General features: G+C 48.9%; 2 protein-coding genes across 3 annotated transcripts in view; both read right to left on the reverse strand.

Moving 5' to 3' along the window:
- Positions 1-19,372, reverse strand: part of AGBL4 (AGBL carboxypeptidase 4) — a 1,405,329-nt gene that overhangs the window by 186,754 nt on the left and 1,199,203 nt on the right. The window lies entirely within an intron of this gene.
- Positions 17,366-19,372, reverse strand: part of BEND5 (BEN domain containing 5) — a 47,590-nt gene continuing 45,583 nt past the window's right edge. For both annotated transcript variants that reach the window (XM_028163767.2, XM_007164489.2), the window contains exon 6: positions 17,366-17,523. In XM_028163767.2, the coding sequence (XP_028019568.2) occupies positions 17,366-17,523 (158 nt within the window). The remainder of the gene's footprint in view (positions 17,524-19,372) is intronic.

A 19,372-nucleotide genomic window follows, 5' to 3' on the forward strand; every position in this document is an offset into this window, starting at 1 on the left:
TCCATCTCTCTTCTTTGGGATACTCCACTCCTGGCACTCTCTGTCCTTGTTTGTCTGTCTGTCCCCACTGCTCACCCTTGACTGGAGGTCCTCCAGGGCCCGACTGTGGGTGAACTCCTCTAGGTCCCGTGGCCCAGCACGGACCTGGCCCATAGACGGCATCCACAGTGTCTGTTGACTGGAGGATGGCCAAGGCTGGGGCCGCACTCCGGGGGGACTTGTGGGTGAGCAGAGATCAGCCAAGGAGAAGAGCCTTGATGTTCAGAGATTCCAGAAAAGGCTGCATGTTGGAGATGAGACTGGTTCAGGCCTTGAGTGACATCACAGCAAACCGGCCGAGCACTCTGATGGCCTCTTGTGCCTCTGGGGACATTGTCAGTTCCTGTGTGTGAGTTTGTGGGCGCCAGCATCCCTGGTCTTACCATGAAAGTCATTAACCTTTGCTATTTAAGGGAACCTGTCAGCTTACAGTCATGGAGATAAGTACCAGGCATCGTGGTGCCAAGGAGGCCTCATTTGACACCCTGTCTGTCCCCACTAATTAACAGGCCCAGAAGCAGAGAGATGGGTTCTCCAAGCAAGTGCTGCACCGCCTCAGCCCAGGGACAGGTACTCCCAGTGTTGACCTCCTGGACCTGGCCTAGAATGTGCTCCCCAGCTCCCCCAGCTCCCCCAAAGCAAGCAGTGCCTTCACTGGAAGCCACACGGCCCTGTATCTGGCATCCCTTTCCGGCCCCTCCCTGCCCTCCTCATCCCCACAGTTTCTGTTTCCTCTTGCTGGATTCCTGAGCAGCCTCCTAATGACCTCTCTGTCTCTAGTCCAACCTCCTCCAACGTTCCACACTGAAGCCAGAGTGAGGTTTCTACAACCCGAGCTGGATGACGTGACTCCTTGCTGGAACCCTTTCCATGGCTCCCCAGGCCCTGGGATGTGGCCCCCCGCCTTGTTCTGCTGCCTCATCTTCCTGGCCCACCTCCCCCTCCCCACCACACTCACCCCGGCCTCTGTCTCTGCTCCTCCCTCATCTGCGAGCCTCTTCTGCCTCCTGCTTCTCTGAATCCTAAGTGCTCAGTCCCCTGCAAGGCTCCCTTCTGCCCCAGGGAGGTGACCTCCCCCTTCGCTGAGATTCTAGAATAACCTTCAGCTCACACACACTTCCCATACGCAGTCCTTCCTCCTTTCACTTGACAAATCTGGGTTGAGTGTGTGCTGCGTGCCAGGCCCTGGGCGGGTCACATCACATCCACCGTTGCCTCCAATCCTCAAAACTGCCCTGGGAGGCACAGGGGCTCTCAGGACCCGGCCCTTTCCTAACGTTTCCACTCCCACTCTTTGCTGCTTTTTGTGTCCATGGGCACAACCCCGCCCTCTCTGGGACTCAGTTTCCTCCTTAGCAAAATGAGGTCTGAATCTCCACCCTTGAGGTTGTTGAGTTGATAACAGTAGTAGCAGCAAGAGTAGTAATAACGCAGAGCACTGAGCATGCCCAGCACAGTGCTAAACAGGCATCGACTGCACCGCCCCCGGCCGCTGGGCAGAGCGGTTAAGGGCCCTGCCCAGCATCAGATCTGCCCCCAGAACGCCCCTAGCAGCCGTTGGCATCCCTGTCCACATCCAGCCTGGAGGAGGCATACGAGACAAGGATATGCCAGGCACGTTCCGGGGAGGCATGCAGACGAGCCCGGCTGGAGCTCAGGGCCCGTGTTTAATAAAAGATTAATGAAATTGTCAAATTGACCTTGTCAGTGTCTGCTCAATCCAATTACGCGGCTGTGGCCCCCGTGAATGGGGTTAAAAGAGGAGCGCACACGAGACAGACAGCGCTGCCCAGGAAACCCTGGGGGGCAGTCTTTCCTGCAGCCCGGCCTGCCGCCCCCAGGCCCCACCAAAGACCCGCTGGCCACCGTCAGGGTGCCGTGTCCCCTTATTCTGGAGGAACAGCAGTGAGCACCCCGTCTCCAGCAGACAGGGGTGTTGGCACGCTTGGCAGACGCTCACATCCTGCTGTGCCACGCTGAGCAAGGCACAGGCCACGTGGTAAGAAGACACAGTCGCTGTCCTTGAGAAGGCCTTGGTCTGGTGGACGGCACAGACATGGAAACAAATAGAATTCACCAAATGTGAGCAGGGCCCCGATAGATGGTAACCCAGGGAAGGCGCACTTAGATGGACCTGGCACTCGGTGAGTTTCCTGGAAGAGACATCACCTGAGGTGAGAAGTGACCCAGGAGCCGACCCAGAAGAGACAGGTGGGAAGAGTGCAAGGGGGAGTGCCGTCCTCAGGGAACAGCCAGGCGTCAGCCAGGAGGGCCGTGGAGGAGCGTTCTGCAAAGCAGCTGGGATGGTGGGGAAGCTTGTTCATGCTGGAGAGGGGTGGGAGTGGAGTGGGGTGGAGGGCGGGACAGGGGAAGCACGGAGCAGCTCAGGGTGCCTGGAGAGGAGAGGCTGGTGGGTCACAAGATGAGGGGAATGGGGAGCTTCCCTGGGGGCAAAGCTTTTCAAGGAATGAGCCCCAAGCATCCTCTGTGTGTAGGGAAGCTCAGCCCTCTCTGAAGGGTCCCACAGAGCCTGGCTGGAGGGACCAATTTCAAGGTTCTGAGGAAGACCCTGTGGAACAGGCTGGGTGCAGAGCTGCTCCCATCTCTGCCTCTGCCAGCAGCACTTAGTCCTGGGCCTAGGCCTGCCTGCCACACACCCCCCCTTTCATCTCGGGCATTTGCTGGGTTCTTCCAACTGAATGGCCCTTCTCAGTTTACTGAGCTTGCTTGCATCCCTTCCGCAACTAGATCATCACTATAACACTGCAAGATAGACAGCATCATTATGCCCATTTTACAGTTGATGAAACTGAGGCTTAGGGAGAACAAATGCCCCCACCCAAGCCCTGTTCACAATGGAGGTGAGATTCATGTCTATTTATCTGAACTAAAATCCTACGCTCATTCTATTACTACTTGGCGATCTTTAAGGGAAGGGGGGATGAAGGTCGGACACTTTGGCACGAGCAGTTGGTAGAAACAGGCAGATTCTGGGTGGCCCCTCACTAGATAGGCCATCACTTCGTCAAAAGACAATCCTGCCAACTGCATTTCTAGGGCTCAACAAGGGCTCCAAAACATGAGACCCACATTTGGATGGTGCTTTTCAACAATGTGATTCATGTTCAGCCATGGATTCCTACTGGAACAAGTATTTCTCCATGGCCCCATCACAGCGCCCCAGGGAAGACAAATCCCCAGTCCCCTCCCAGTGGAGGACATCACTGCCCACCTGCTCAGCCAAGCCAGAAACCGGGGGGTCATCACCCAGTCTTCCTCATCTCCCCCTCCCCTCCGATCAACAGATCACGGTGGCTTAACCCCAAATATATATTTCCATTCTGACCTTCCCTGCCCATTCCTTCATTCCCAGAACCACTGCTTTGCTCTGGTCCCCACATTTCTTGCAGGGACCATCTGACCAGCCTCCGAACTCTTTTCCCAAATTTGGTCTCCCCCACTCCCGTTCATCACCTACAATTCCACCAGAGTGGTCCTTCTGAAACACCAATCTAACCACGTCACTCCCGGGCTCAACACCCTTCAGTGACTCCCTGTTGCCGCCTGAAAGCAAAGTCCAGTTCATTAAACAGGCATGTAAGGCCTGCAGGCCCGGGGGCCCTGGCCCCCCATCACCCCACAGCCTTGTCTCTCAGCAGGCCCCACTCAGACCCTGCACTTCAGACCCCAAGCTGGACCTCTTAAGGTGCTGAGAAACCACTAAGCTTTTTCAGTCCCTCATTCATTTACCCCCCATCCATTTATCCAACTTTGAGCCCCTATGATATGCCAGGCTCTCTTCTAGTCATTGCTCTTGTGATGCCTCACCTTAGGACAATATTCAAACACATACGTCAGGGTGGGAGAAAAATAAAGCAGCAGCAGAAGACTTGAGAGTGCCCTGGGGTGGGGCGCGATGTGCTTGCTCTTCCAGACGGTGGTCGAGGAGAGCGCTTCTGATGAGGGAGATGGAGCAAAGATCTGAAGGAAGTGGGGGCAGCCATGTGGACGTCTGCAGGGAGACGGGTGCAGGACTGCAGACCTTCCCTCCCCAATCCTGTCTGCGTGTAATGCCTTAGGCCACTCCCGGGGCCCAGCTCTCACCTGAGAGTCAGCTCAGCAGTGACCTCCTGGAGGACGTGCAAGGACAATCAACCAGCCCTTGTTTTATGCCCCTACGGTACCTCACATGGCTTCAGGCCCAGCTCTGTAACGCTGAGGTGCTCGAGTTTTCTCTCTACCCTTCCCTTCATTCATTCATTCATTCATTCATTTCTTGAACAAAAACTGCTTGAGTAGCCCCCAGGGGCCAGGCGCTGTGCCAGGACTTGGGATGCATCTGTCACTCCCCTGTCCCATGCCCCAGGAGCTCCTGGGAGGCAGAGAGACACCGCTGCCCCACCTCATTATCCCTGTGCTAGCACGGCACCTGGCCCCGATGGCTTTGGTGAGTATTTGCTGAGTGAATAAACATTTGAGACCATTTTATTGAAATGCTTCGGAGTAAATTTGGAGACAGGCATTCCTCTAATCAAGAGTAATTTAATAACCACAAATGCCTTTTAACACAGTGGGGAGGGAAGAAAGAAGGTGTGCATGTCCCTTATTGCTGCAGGTAAAATAAATGGCATTTTTAATAAAATGTCCCCATACAGCATATAGAACGTGGCCACATGATGAAACAAATAAATATCTGGTGAAATTATGCATTGCAAAGCAGACTTTTTCTGGTCTTTTGGTTATTAAATGTAATCACTTTCGAGTCGTGCCCCTACTCTTCTTCCTAGAGGCAGGTACGCGTTTGATTAAAATGTGGGCCCCAGAGCACTTTCACAGGGGAAGGTTGAGCTACGTCCCCAGAGGAGCTGCCGCGGAGCAAGCGAACGGGATGATGGGGCCAAGGCAACTGCCACAATTTGCTTCACGCTTGATGGACGTGTTTATCCCCAGAGTGCACGCAGTCACGGGCGTATGGAAATCTTGCAATTAAGGCAAAGTCTAATTAGAGACGGCAGCTTCAAAATACAAAGGGACCTCTGAGTGGCAACCACTCTGGTCGGCTCTGAAACGTGATTATCTCACTCCAGTCCCTGCCTCAGCCACCAGTCGACTGAATTACGGGAGGGGGCGGGGTTTGCATCTTGCTGCCATACGTGGATTCTCTGGGCGCAGCTCTGCCTTCAGACAGTGGAGACACCTAGGTCCGTGGAGAAGAGCACAGGTTTGGGGATTCACCAGACTGGGATTTGACATCTGACTCTGCCCGTTATTACCACTCCAGCCTCAGCATCCTCATCTTCCTGTGGGAGTGGTGACAACCATCTCATAGGGCCACGGAAGGATCAAGGAAGGGTTCTGTGGGGATGCAGTTCAGGGAGGTCGTTCACCTAACTGGGTCACTTACACAGCCTTTGCTCCCAGCCCGTCCATGCTGGTGAGAGGGTGTCTTGCCTGGGGCCAGAGGTGAGAGCCTGGGAGGGCTGGGCTCTTACTACTGCATCCTTCATCCTTCACCCTTCATCCACAAGACCCAAGACAGGTTTTTTCTCAACCTTTCTCTCCTTCAGTGCCTGACACTGCTCCGAGCGATGAATTTTATGTGTCCACGCGGGGTGGGCACTGGGGACGAGATGTTTCCCCTCAGCCCAGACAGTCCTTGCAAGAACAGACGGCCTGTGGGTCAGGGAGAAGGCACTACGGGCAAGGCTTGTTAGACCCAGAGTCCTGGCCCGCGGCCAGCAGTGCTCCCTGAGCTTAGGCTGGGGTCAAGACATGAATCAGAAACCAGGAAGTCACAATCTACTCAGGAAGACAGACAGGAAGAGAGCACAGAAGTGTGTGACATCAGTTTACATTCCTACAACATTTTACAGTTGAAAATGCTTCGACTGATCCCTTGTTTAATCCTCCCAAGAGCCTGTGAGGGGGGGAGTTAATGCCAATCCCCACAGGACTCTGAGCTTCAGGCCAGCTCTGCCCTCCGGGTACACGGAAGCGGAGGTGTGTGTCGCGTACCCCACTCCCGTTACCCTCCCAGGAGAAACGTATGGAACCTTCTTGCTTTCTGCTTTTTTCTTTGGATGTCTTGTTTGTTTGAAATAGTTAAAACATTACAGAAGCCTCTTTTGCACTCTTCCCCATCCCACAACCCTGATAAGCTGGGCTGTATCCTTCCTGCCCAAGTTTTCAGACTGCGCCTGCACACCTGTCTGTCCATAAAAAACCTATAGTGTCCTTTTGCGTGTTTTAGGACTTTATGTACATAGTCTCAAACTCTTTCATTCCACCACTTGCTTTTAGGACTGCACACTATGCTTTTGGGTTTTATTTATGTGATACATGGAGATCTGGTTCGTTTTTTGCTGTATGGTATTTCACTCTACGAAGAAAGTCAACATACATGTGTGTGTGGTGTGCGTGTGTGTATGAACATGCACGCAATGTGTATAACTATCCTGTTGTCGGACATTTGCTTCCACACCTTCTATCATCCTGTGTTGCTTTACAAGGAAACCTTGCACATGTAGGTGAACCTTGAACACGGCTAGACTCCAACCGGGGAGGAGGGACCCTCCTCTTTGTCACACAGTGCAGGGTCTGGCACCCTGCTGGCTCTGTCAGTGCTGATTACTAGAAGGCACTGAGGTTGTGATGAAAGAACAGTGGACTTGGTCTCAGAAGGACCTGGATTTGAATCTTGACCCTCTTACTTATTCGCTGTGTGACCCTGTGCAAAAATTCTAACCTTTCTGAGCTGCAGTGTCCTTACCAGGAGAGATAAAGACAGTGACACCAACTCCCAAATATTCTTGTTGTGATGATTAAATATATGAAGTCTTCAGTGTGGATCCTGACATACAGGAGGGGCTCAAGAAAGCTAATGGAAAGATCCCTGATCCCGGGCAGATGAAAGGGCACAGGAGAGCCATCAGCAGGTTCCTGTCAGCTGCCCTTCTCATCCTGAAAAAGGAAGTCTAGGTCAAACGCTCAATTTTAAAAGCAAAAGAAAAAAGAAAAGAATGAAAGAGCAAGAGAAAGAAAGAAAACAAGCCACCTTGGAATCATAATTTGAAACCCAGGGAGCTACCTCCAAATCTGGCTGGGTTTCTACTCCATCTGTGCCTTTGATTGGCTGACACTGGAAATCTGGGGAGGGTGTCTTCGGTCTTGGACCAGGTTCCCTGAAGGGCAGGCCCACCCTGCAGAGGCCACCTGCACTCCTGGGCCCCATGGAAGGCAGCACCAGGCTGGGTTACAAAGGGTTAAATCTCTTCCTCCCCCCCAAAGAGACTGGAGCCAATGAGGCTTTCTGCTTAAATGGCCTATAACCATCTCCCAAAGCTCCTTAGCGCAGAAAGTGTACAAGTCAGCAAAATGAAAATAATTTAAAGAGCCATTGGGAAGAAGAACTCCAGCCTCCCTGCTGCCCCCGCTGATAGCCTCTCAGTAGTGACTTGCGCTTTTCACGTTCAGGGCCAGGGGCTTCCCCCCAGTTTCAGGAGAGGATGTATCCCAGGCTGAGATCTGCTGCCTCACAGGAGGGAGAGGCGGGGGGACCAGGAGGACTACGGAGATCTACCTCCGCACCTGGAGCGCTTCGTGGTTTCCAAGCCCTGCCCTGGCCATGACGCTGCTGCCAGGCCATGGAGGCCTCAGAGGCTGGTGGCGCGGGGACCGTCACGCATGTATGATAACCAAGGACACGGAGGCTCACAGACAGGAAGTGCCAGACCCGCCCTCAGCCCAGGCGAGTGGGATGCCCCTGGCTGAGTGCCCAGCCCTCCTTGCCTCTATCACTCTGAGAGGTAGGACAGTACCTGTTAATGAGCACCTACTATGTGCCTGCCATGTGCGCAGCACTTTATGCAACAGCCCTAACATGTTGACACTGTTATTCTTGTTCCATAGTTGATAAATCTGAGGACCCAGAGGTTGAGTAACTTGGCCAAGGTCATGCTACTGAAAAGCTGTGGAGGAAAGTTCAAACCCGTAGTCTCATTTCACACCCACGCTGTTTCCACGGCACCAAGGAAGTGCTTAGGGAAGACCTGGCACAGAGACAAGTACAGCCCTGCAATCTGCCTCCTAGTCTCCTGACACGTTTCAACTCCCTGATCTGGGTCTGCCGCCCCTCCACGGGCTGAGTCCCCACAAGGGCCTGCGCAGAGTGAGTTCAGGGCATGGGAGCTGCATGAAGACCCAGCTGCCCTGGGCGCTCCCCATCTGGACGGCTGCAGGATGGTGCTCACAGCCTGCTTCCCACCTGGCAGTGGCAACACTTAAGGAGGAAGGAGAGTGGGCACCTGACCCTCACCATCTCTCACCTGGGTTATTCCAGAAACCTCCTTGACTTTTCTCTCTCCCTCCAAACCCGCCACCACACTGCTGCCAGCATAATCCTTCACAGCTGTCCTTGGTCCTCAGATTCCAGCACCTCAGCCTGGGACCAAGGCCCTCCCAGGACCCTGCTCCTACCCACCTCTCCAGCCTCCTCCCCCAATACCAACTTCACCTCCACTCCTTGAAACACCTACCTGCTTCCACCTCTTGCCCCTTGTTCACAGGGACAGCAGATATTTACACAGTGCTATGTGTCAGGTACAGTTCTAAGTACTTTATAGAAATTAACTTAATGCTCATAGGAACTGACCCCTCCATTTTATGGAGGAGGGAACTGAAGCCCAAACCAATTAAATAACTTGCCCAAGGTTGCAGGGCTGGTAATCGGTAGATCCCGGGGTGAGACCCAGGCAGTGTGAGGTCAGATTCCTCAAATTTAACCTCTGCCAAATCCTTTCCTCCTTTCTTGACCTGGTGATGGTCTCTCCTGGGGGAACAAGACCAGGAAGGTCTCATGACACCCTCTGAAGGACTTTCTTCATCCCTCAAGTTCTTAAATCCCCAGGCAGAAAGAACTGCTTCGGTCCCTGGTTTCCCACACCTGTGGTCATCAGGGGCCAGGATTCTAGGGAATTTCATCAGCACTGGGCTCAGTGCTGGGCCCGGGGCTCAGATACGAACACACAGTGGCCCTGCCTTGGAGGGCTCACAGTGAGAAAGGTGGACGCACAATGACAATATGGGCTGACAAGGCCAGCAGAGGGCATGCGAGGGTGCCGCAGAGCAGGGGGAGGCGTCCCCACCCAGACCGTGGAGGGAGCACTGAAGACCTCCTGGAGGGAGGAGAAGGAGAAGGTCATGGAGCAGAGGTGGCCGGGAAGGTCCACACAGAAGAAACAGTGTGTGTCCACGAGTGATCTAAGGTCGCCCAAAGCACGGTCGTAAAGACGCCAGGCGTTGGAGGCACTCAGGCTTCCATGCCAGTCCCGGGTCCTCCTGGTCATGGTGGTGCCATCTTGGGCCAGTTACTCAACCTCTTTAAGTCCGTTTCCTCATCTGTGAAATGCGGACGGTCATAGTATCTGCTTCACAGTGTTGTGTGAGAAATAAAATAATGACGGCGCCTGAAACATAGTACGTGCTCAATAAATACTAGTTAAACAAATACTGTCCCTATCTATATCTCCAGCACCTAGCACACAGTAGGGGCTCCGCAAAGGGGTACAGAGATGAACTTACACAGTCCTGCTCTCAGTTTGCTGACTGCCTCAGGGAGAGAGACAACTAGATAGACATTACAACACAATGCTCGGAGCGTTAAGATGCTGGGAAGGTTGGGACTGGCAGGGAAGGAAAGGAGGAGATCTGGAAAACTAGAGAAGGGAGGGAGTCCTTCTGGGAAGAGGTGGAAACAGTTCCTTAGAGGAAATATTTGAGCTGAGTCTTCAAGACGGGGGAGGATAGGTTTTCTATAGTTAACGACCCAGGCACGAATGAGTGCACATCTTGGAATAAAAGTGAGGCTCCAGGTAGACAGGACAGATTTAATGTCCCATACTTCTCACACTCCTTGGATACGTCCACACCCGTGGCAGGGGCCCTGGACAGGGCTTGCTACCCCGTGCTGATCTCAGCTTCCGGGGCGCTCCACTTCTCCCCGCCACACACTCAATCTGCCTCCCTGCTCTACTTTTGCCTTTTTTCATGGCACTTATCACTTTCTACAGTTTTCTTATTTATTACATTTACCATTTATCTTCCTACCCATCTCATTCCACTCCCTCTAGAGTTTAAAGTCTTTGTCTTTACTAATATGTCTCAGGCATTTAGACTAGTGACTGACACCTAGTAGACACTCAGATATTTGTGAAATGACTGAATGATTCCATAATTACTCATGGGGGAACTTCTGGATACAGATGTTGGTGAGGTTAGAATACTGAATCTCTCTCCCCGTTAGCTACTGAAATGGAAACGTGCCCAGGGTACCAGATTGGACATGGCCAAAAGAGTGCATTCTGGAATGGTGGAAAGAACACAGGGTTTCGAACCACCCTTGAGGTGTGACTCCCTGTTGGACCCAACCAGCAATGCCTGTTGGAGTGGTGGGCACAGACTAGAGATATTCAACTCGTTGAAGATGAATGGGGGGGGAGATGGACCGACAGACAAATCATCTCCTCATGGCCATTCTCGTCCTTCTGGCGTAAGCTCAAATGTTACATCTTAGAGGTCTTCCCTGATCACATCTAGATGGAGGAGTTACGAGAATAATCCAGCTCAGAGAAAGTAACTGGTAAAGAAAAGTGGGGTCTTTAGTGGAGGACCACACGGTTCTTTTCTTTTCACTGACCTAACCATTATTATTGATAACTTGGTGAAGATACAAAAGATCATATTTCTATGCTATAAAACTGGGAGGGGGCTTCCCTGGTGGCGCAGTGGTTGAGAATCTGCCTGCCAATGCAGGGGACACGGGCTCGAGCCCTGGCCTGGGAGGATCCCACATGCCGCGGAGCAACTAGGCCCGTGAGCCACAACTACTGAGCCTGCGCGTCTGGAGCCTGTGCTCCTCAACGGGAGAGGCCGCAACAGTGAGAGGCCTGCGCACCGCGATGAAGAGTGGCCCCCGCTCGCCGCCAACTGGAGAAAGCCCTCGCACAGAAACGAAGACCCAACACAGCCAAAAATAAATAAATAAATAAATAAATGTATTAAAACTGGGAGGAAGAATATAACATAGAATAAAATTCCATGAGGATCTCAAACATGCAAACATATGAATCGACAATTCACATAGGAAGAAGTTGAAAAAGTACTTTTGTAGAGAAAGCTAATTTGCCAACCTTCTTTAAAAATTCCAAACACTGGTGAAGTTGTGCAGAAATGGCACGTGCATGTCCACCTACCTTGAGACCTGGCTTGACCTTTTTGAGAGCTAATATAACAAACACAGATATAGCAACAACATGGAAAAGACTATAAAAATGTTCTTGCCCTTTAATTAGCTCACTCCTGGGAATTTAGGACACAAACAACTATAAATGATCATGACAGCGTTATCTCTAATAGCAAGAAACTAGAGATGATAAAATGTACAGTGAGGAGATAAGAAGGTAATCATGACCCAGTGTCAGGAAGGGCATTGAAATGGCAGCTGCACAAACCAGGCAGCAGAGGGGGAAATGTTTGCCATATGATGTTAAATGAACAAGGCAGGATCACGGGAGGCTGGCCAACTGCCGTGAACAAAGAGGTACTTCCCTGGACAGACAGGAGGGGCTCCCAGGAGTGAATGTGTTGCTGGGCTTGGTTCTTGGGATTATGGCTCGATTTCTTTTTTGGCTTTGGCTTTCCTCAAATTTTGTTTTGTATTTTAAACACAAATGGAAAAGAAGATCTCAACCAGCTGGAATGTTGGGCCGAAACCAATAAGATGAAATGGAACTGGGATGCATGCAAAATCCGGTATTTTGTTTAAGAAATATATTTAAGAACACACAATTGAGGTGAGGGGGGTATAAATAGCTGCTTAAGTGAATAAGGGAAGGAAAAAGGGAACAAAAAACAACCACATTTACTGCAGCCCACAACTGGGATAATGAGGGCTGTAGCTCTGGTACCGCGGGGGGTCAGTGTAGTTACATTAACAACTGCATAACGGACAAGGTGACTGGGGCTAGAAGATTTAGGAACTTGCCCAATTTCCTCTAGTCTAATATAAGTCAGGATTTGAATTTGGTGTGAGTTCCTCTGTCATCAAAATCTCTTACAACACAGTGAACTAAAGGGATAAGTATTGTGTTAGCCAAAAAAGGGAGCAGGGCAGTATCTGGTGACCATAAGCTCAACGTGAGACAGTTCTATCACTAAAGATGCTAATTCAAGTTTAGGGCACTCTAATAGAGATATGCCATCCAGGAGCAAGAAATGACAACCTGCTCTAGTTAGTACTGGTCAGACCCTACCTAGCGCAGTGTCCAGTCCTGAACCCTACCTTCTAGTGGCGTATCCATAAAAGAGCAACCAGGATGGTCAGAGTTCTTAGGATTAGGGAACTAAGAGATATTGAATGCCTAGGTGCTTTACTCATATTATCTTGTACAGCTCTATATACAACCCTGTGAGATAGGTATTCTATTCCCACTTTTAAAATGAGAAAACTAAAGCCAAGAGAGATTGAGAACTTCTTCAAGGTCACATACTAGTAAGTGGCAGTCAAGATTTGAACACAGGGCTGTCTAAATCCAGAGTCCTCACTCTTTCCTGCACTGCCTCTCCCATGTGAGAGATGGCAGAACAGAATTTGAGCTACTTATTAGTCTGTGAAGAGACATGATTGCCACCTTCAACTCTGCAAAGGGCTATAAGCAGAAGCATTTTGCATGACTTAGAGGAGAGAATTTGAGTGACCTCAGAAGTCTCAGGGAAGCAGATTTTTAGCTCAGCAGAAGAACTTCTCAGTGATGACAATAATTGGAGGGACTCTTGGGTAGGAAGATGAATTCTCCATGCCTGGAAGAATTCCAGCATGGTCTGGAAAGGCATTTGCTTTCAGTGGAGAGGAGATCTGAGTGGAGGACCTCGAACTTCACTTTTGACCCTTAGGTTTCATGAGCCTATGAAGCTGTTTGGCAGAAACTGATTAATCTCTTCAACAGAAGTGATGAAAAGACCTGTTGGTATGTCTATTTGCAGATGTAAAAGTAAAAATATGCCCAAGGTAAACACATTGGTCCAGAGAAAACTATATACAGAAAATGAAATGAATTCTGCTGGAAATGCTCACAGGTTAAGCTTTTATTTTGTGTAAACAAGAAACCAAACTCTGGAGAGATGTGCAGTCTCAGAAGTAATCAAAGAAAATGTAACGAGGTAATAATTTTCACCTGTTAGGTTGGCAAAATAATTAAAACACGGTCACGCCCATTATATGTATCAAGAATGATAAAAGTGGTACTCTTTTTGACCCAGGTAAAACGAGCCTAAGAAACTGATAGAAAATATAAAGGGGGAAAAAAAATACTGTGCACACAAAAATCTTCATAGATGTTTAATTTATAAACAACCAAAAAATTCAAGGAAGGGCACAGGGAAAAGCTCATGAGCACTGCACGCTGTGGGATGAGCACAGAGTGTCTGGAGGGCCAAAGGCAGGTTTGAAGGCCAAGGTCACAGTGTAAGAGGTCAGAGCAGGTCAGAGACAGGATAGGCGCACACACAGGTGAGGACTGAGTGGGCGTGGGGAGAGGAGAGGAGAGAGGAAAACCACCTTTAACACTGGCAGCCATTTAGCCACTCTCCCTGGGGCACTTTAATTACGTGCTGGACCCAAGAGTGCAGAGAGGGCTTCCGTGAGCTGGCAGCCCTGTGGGTCAGCCCCACAGCCGACCAGGTGGTTTACCCAGCTGTAGCTTGATGTCCATTCACCGGGGGGATGTTTGAATTGATGGCTATAAATTTCATGGAGCAATAGGGAAGTATGTTAAAAAGAAAGGGAAGGATGCAAACCTGATCATATGCTATGACCACAGGTATGTAAAATACACATTTACGCTCTTAAATGAAGGACTAGAAGAGATACATCACAATGCTTGCAGCTGTGCAATTTGGAACATTTCCCTTATTTTTCCAAAAACTTCTATAAAGTGGTTTTCATTTCTTTATAATTACCAAAAAGGTCACAATTTAGAAATGCATCTAAGAAACCCATGGGCACATAACAGTCACTAACAACACACTTTCCTCAGCTAGAAAATAAAAACAAGCTACATCTTTCTGTTTGGTCCGGCAACAGAGAACTTGTGGCCGGGGCTTCTGTAAACAGGGCCCACACCTCATCGTTTCAGGCTCTGCCAATTCAGGATTGACTGTCTTGTCCTCCACAACGCACTGGCCTGTGCAGGAAGCGAAAGAAAGAATCTAAGTGTAAAAATGAGGGGAAAATCATTGGCACCTACACTGAAAGTCACCTTCTGCATCATGTCCAACTAAACAGCATTTGGTGAGCATGAAAGAGAAACTCTAAACAAGGTTTTAGGGCAGATCCTCAGCTACTTAAGAGGACATTTATTCTCAATTTCAAATATTGTCATGCACTTTAGAAGGAGCATGTCTTTTTACTTAGGAAACACTCTTGTCCCTTTGTTAAAACAGGACTTCTAATGCTGTCTACTAGACTGGTGTTATTCAAAACTGGCACTTGTGTTAAAACACATGTTCCCAGCTCTATCCCAGCCCTACCGAATCCAGCTCCCTAAACCAAAGCCCAGGAATCTGTATTTTAAGTACCTCAGCAAATTCGCAAGACTGGGCAAGTTTGGGAAACTCCCTACTACACAAAATGAACTTGAGTTTTGTGTATGTATTTGAATGTGATAAAACTGCGGATCCTCATAAACGGTACTATTATTCCCCATCCCTTCAAATGGCTTGAAATAATGAGACCGATTTCCATTGACTGATTACTTAAGTTGGGACTCTCCTAAATATGCCCTGAGATTACATGGCTAGATTCTCAGCCCAGACCATAATATTCCACTCAGCTTTCGAGGGAAGAGGTAAAAGGACAGAATTTGCACAGACCTGGATTCGGACCCAGCTCCACTGCTGACAACTCTGGGACCTTGGCCAAGAAGTTACTTGGCTTTTTCTGAGCCCCTTTCCTCATTTGTACGGGTGTAAGAATGGTGGCCCCGCCCTCACGTAACGGTCACAGGGCACCAGGTACACAACAGGTGCTCAAAAAGTCTAACTCGGGTGTAAAAACACCTGCCCCCTCCCCTGCCCCGATTCCCCATCAGAAACAGCTCTTACGTCCTTCCTTGTCACATCTACTTTTGATTTCATTCTGCCTTGCAAGCTAAGGACAGCTAACAAACATCTGCATGGCTCTTTGAGACTTACGGAGCTCTCTTCCCAGATATTACCTGGATTACTCTCCACAATAACCCTGACTTAGGGATCATTATCTCCACTTTAGAAGAAACGAGCTCCAGAATGGTCAAGTGACCTTCCCAGAAGCGGTAAAGTCACAATCAGATCCCACAATCTTTCACAACCTGTTCTGTCCCTGATGTATGTGTCACACATTACACAAAGCACTTTCACATGTCATAGCCTTTTTAAACAGGTATTTCGATGACTATTTTCCCTTCCAACCTAAAAGCACCTATAAAGCAGGTATCATATCTTATTAGCCTTTGTAGGGAAATGGAGCCTCTGGGTGATTGTTATCTTCGCCATGCTTAGGAAGGAAATGGGATGAGTTCAAATCATGTATACTTTTTCCCAGCCTCTCATGCGTTCACACTACTCATGCCCAAGCTGCTCCCCTGCCATTAACACATCTTAATAACAAGAGTTTACTGAACACTACTAAGTGTCACAAACTTTACTTACCTAATGAATTAACTTTTGTTAAACACTTAGAAAAGTCCTGGCACATATTAAGTATCTGTTATTGTTGTACACTTAGCAAAGTCCTGGCACATATTAAGTATCTGTTATTGTTGTTATTATTATTTAATTATCCACATAGCCTGTGAGGTATGCATTATTTTCCTCATTGTACTGGTAAGGACTCTGAGAAGTTAAGTGATTAGTCCAAGATCACACCGCTAGTCTGTGGAGAACTGGGAAAATACCATAAAAGGAAGTTCATACCTATACATCCTATTAGCAAGCATATAATATTTCAGATTACAAAGAATTATTTTATGTACTAAAATAAAATTCCTCAAAGAGGTAGCCACCTCCACTACTCACCCTAGTGACCCTGAGCTTTCGCTAATAGACCACCAGTAATCTAATGGTTTAGTGGATAAACCATTAGAGAAACCAGAGGCCAAAGTTTTCCAACCAATGCCTAAAAGCCAATAACCAGAAATGAAGAAAATAATGACTACCAACATTTATTGAGCACTTATATATAGTGCTCTATAACTTACAGCAACTCTGCAACGTTGCAACTCTGCAAAGTAGATATTATCTCCTTTTTACGGAACAGAAAATTGAAACTCAAGAGGTTACGCTAAGCCCAAAGCAAGCAGTGGAGCCAGGTTTGGAACCCAAACTCCTCAGCCCCAAACCCTTGCCATTTCCAACATACTATGCTGACTTCATAGGCATTACAGAAAGGAAAGTGTTAATCAACAGGAAGATCAAATGTGGTTTGCTTGACTGGGCACCAGGCACTTTAGAGACGCAGGTACTGAACGAGATAAAAATTATGCAACTTGAAAGATCATTTGAGATACAAGATAGGATGAACGAACCGACACCAGGTGACGTTGCCCCTGACTTTCTGAAGGTAACCCTGAACCACATCTAACATTACCACCCCCGACACTCCTTTACAAAGACTGACTCAAATTATCAGGAAAGCTGAATCTCAGATCACCTTGAGTGACAGGTCCTAGATCTGTCCTTTGAGGTAAGAGAAAGTAATCTGCTTCGAGACAGCCCTTCAGATCTGTAGACAGTAACCACATCCCTTATGAATTTTCTCTCCTTCAGCCTGAATGTTCCGCCCCTCAGAGGACACTCGTCACCTCCACTGTACACTTAATATCCATCCTCAAATAAATGAGGCTAATGATTGTCTACAGCAAAGAATTAATGGAGCTTTATTCTAGAACAAAACAGAGGAACAAAGATAGAAGTCCTTGAATGGTAAAAATATCAGCTCAAATTCTTGGCCAAGTGATAGGCAACTCAGAGACACTTTATCCCCCTCCGAAAAGACAGCGCTTTCACCATCCCCAGAACAACACTGGCGCCAGGTTGCTGCCTGAGTCTCAGCAAATCCATCTGCCTTCTTTGGAGTGGGAAGTCCAAGTTCAGAACAAGGCGCTGACCTCAGAAACCTACTGGCTCCCCGCCCACACACCACCATGCATGGTGGGGTCTGAACTGGACACCACCATCGCCCGCAAATCACACGCCACGCAAGGAAAACGAGGAGGCTTTATGAAAAATCCAAAGTTTATTGCAAATTATATTTTGCTTCCCTTCGTTCTTCATTTTTACAGGATTTATTGATATCCATGATTTTTTCACAGATGTACTTGTTGACTTTGGAGAGTCTCTGTGCAATTTCAGTTTCATCCACAGTTTCTTGTGCTATTCTGTCGTACAAACACTCTAGACAGGGAAAAGAAACAAGAAGGCCAAGGATTAATGGTACATTCGAGTGCATATCTTTAAAGGGGAGAAAGGAAAATGTGCCTCCTGACATACTTCCAAAGTACCAATTCACATATCTGGCATGGCTGTATTTTAAAATTTTCAACACAAAGTAGATATACACTGTAAATTTATACTTTAAAAATAATGATACAACACCCATGTGTCCACTCCCCTGCTTAACAGGACACCATTACTGGTCCCTCTGAAGCCCCTAAATGCCCTTCCCCAATACCATCCTCTCCTTGTCCTCACCAGAGGTAACCACTCTCCTCAATTTTTGATTTTCTTTTCGTGTTAACACATATGCATACATCCTTAAATAACATGTTGTCTACTTTTCCCATTTTTAACTTTTTACAAGTGTATCCATACTCTGTATATCCATCTGACTTTTTTTTTTCATTCAACATTCCAGTTTTGAGAGTCACCCATGCTGAAGTGTACGTATAGCTGCAGGTCATTCACTTTCACTGATGAGTAGTGTTCTACTGTGTGACTAGTCCGCAATCGGCTGACCCACTTTATTGTCCATGGATACTTGGATGGTTTCCCATGTTCTGCAGTTACAGGCACCCTGAGCCGTGTCTCTTGGGGCAAACATGCAGGAAATGCTCAGTGCGGGCTGCCCAGTGTTAGGGTGTGTGCATACTACACTTTACTAGGTGATACCTGGGAAACTGTTTTCCACAATGGTTGTGCCGCCTGGCACCCCTAACAGCAGTGTGTGCAAGGCCTGCCTGCCCCATATCTCCAACAGCACTCCGTGTCACATTATTAAGGTTCTGACAACCTGGCGGGCGTGAAGTGGTACCTCACTGAGGTGATTACTAAGGAGGCTGAGGATGGCCACTTTTACTGACTCTGCCATTTGCTGTGAGGAAGCAGGGAGTGAGCCTCAGACAGGACGTGACTGAAGCTGGGCTTTGGCCTACTTCCTAGCATGGGGACCTGAGGCGAATCATTGCCCTAGATTCCTCACCTCACAAACAAGGATAACAAACCACACATGATCTTTTTTCAGGCTGCCATGAGGGATGTGAAACAAACATTTTGCAAGCCTTCCTCAAACTGTAAGGAGCACTGCACCTGTATGAGGTTACTACAGTTATGTTATGAATATGCCACTGTTCGTTCCCAGGGCCTAGCACAGCGCCTGGCACAGGGGCAAGATTAAGTAAGTGTATGTTGAATGAATGAATAAATGAATGAATGCTTTGCTTGGGAAACCTGAGGGGACATGATAATTGTGGACATAAGGGGACTAGGGGTGTGGGTGGGGAAGGCACCACTGGGGTATGTAATCGTGGGCAAGATTTTTAACTTGGTTGAACCTGAGCCTCCTGGCCTATAAAACAGGAGTGACAGCCCGGTCTTGACGAACTGCCATGCAGGATCAACAAAGTCTTGTCTACCAGGCCAGTGCACAGCAGGCAATCCTGTTAGTGATGCAGAACATCGGCACTAGGAGGGACCATGGAGACTAACTTGTGCTGACCCCTCCACTCACACGGGACATGGCTGAGGCCTGCAGAGAGGAGGTAAGCACAAGCACGATCCCCTGCGGCCTGCGCTCTGAGCCCTTCCTGGGCACGTGGCCAGCCTGCCTACTGCTGCCGTCCAGGCTGCAGGGGCATGTGCTATAGGCCTTCTTTCTTTGGGGCACCATCTCCTCCCTGCGGATCAGGGTTTGCACAGAGAAGCCTTTGAAAGCTTTTAGTTGACCTTCACTACTTCCTGGCTGCTTCCAACCTGACTAATCTGCACTTTGTCTTGTGTTGGCCTTTCCACAGGGAATGAGAGGAGA

The sequence above is a fragment of the Balaenoptera acutorostrata genome, chromosome 1 (assembly GCF_949987535.1).
Source record: "Balaenoptera acutorostrata chromosome 1, mBalAcu1.1, whole genome shotgun sequence".
Lineage (NCBI taxonomy): Eukaryota > Metazoa > Chordata > Mammalia > Artiodactyla > Balaenopteridae > Balaenoptera > Balaenoptera acutorostrata.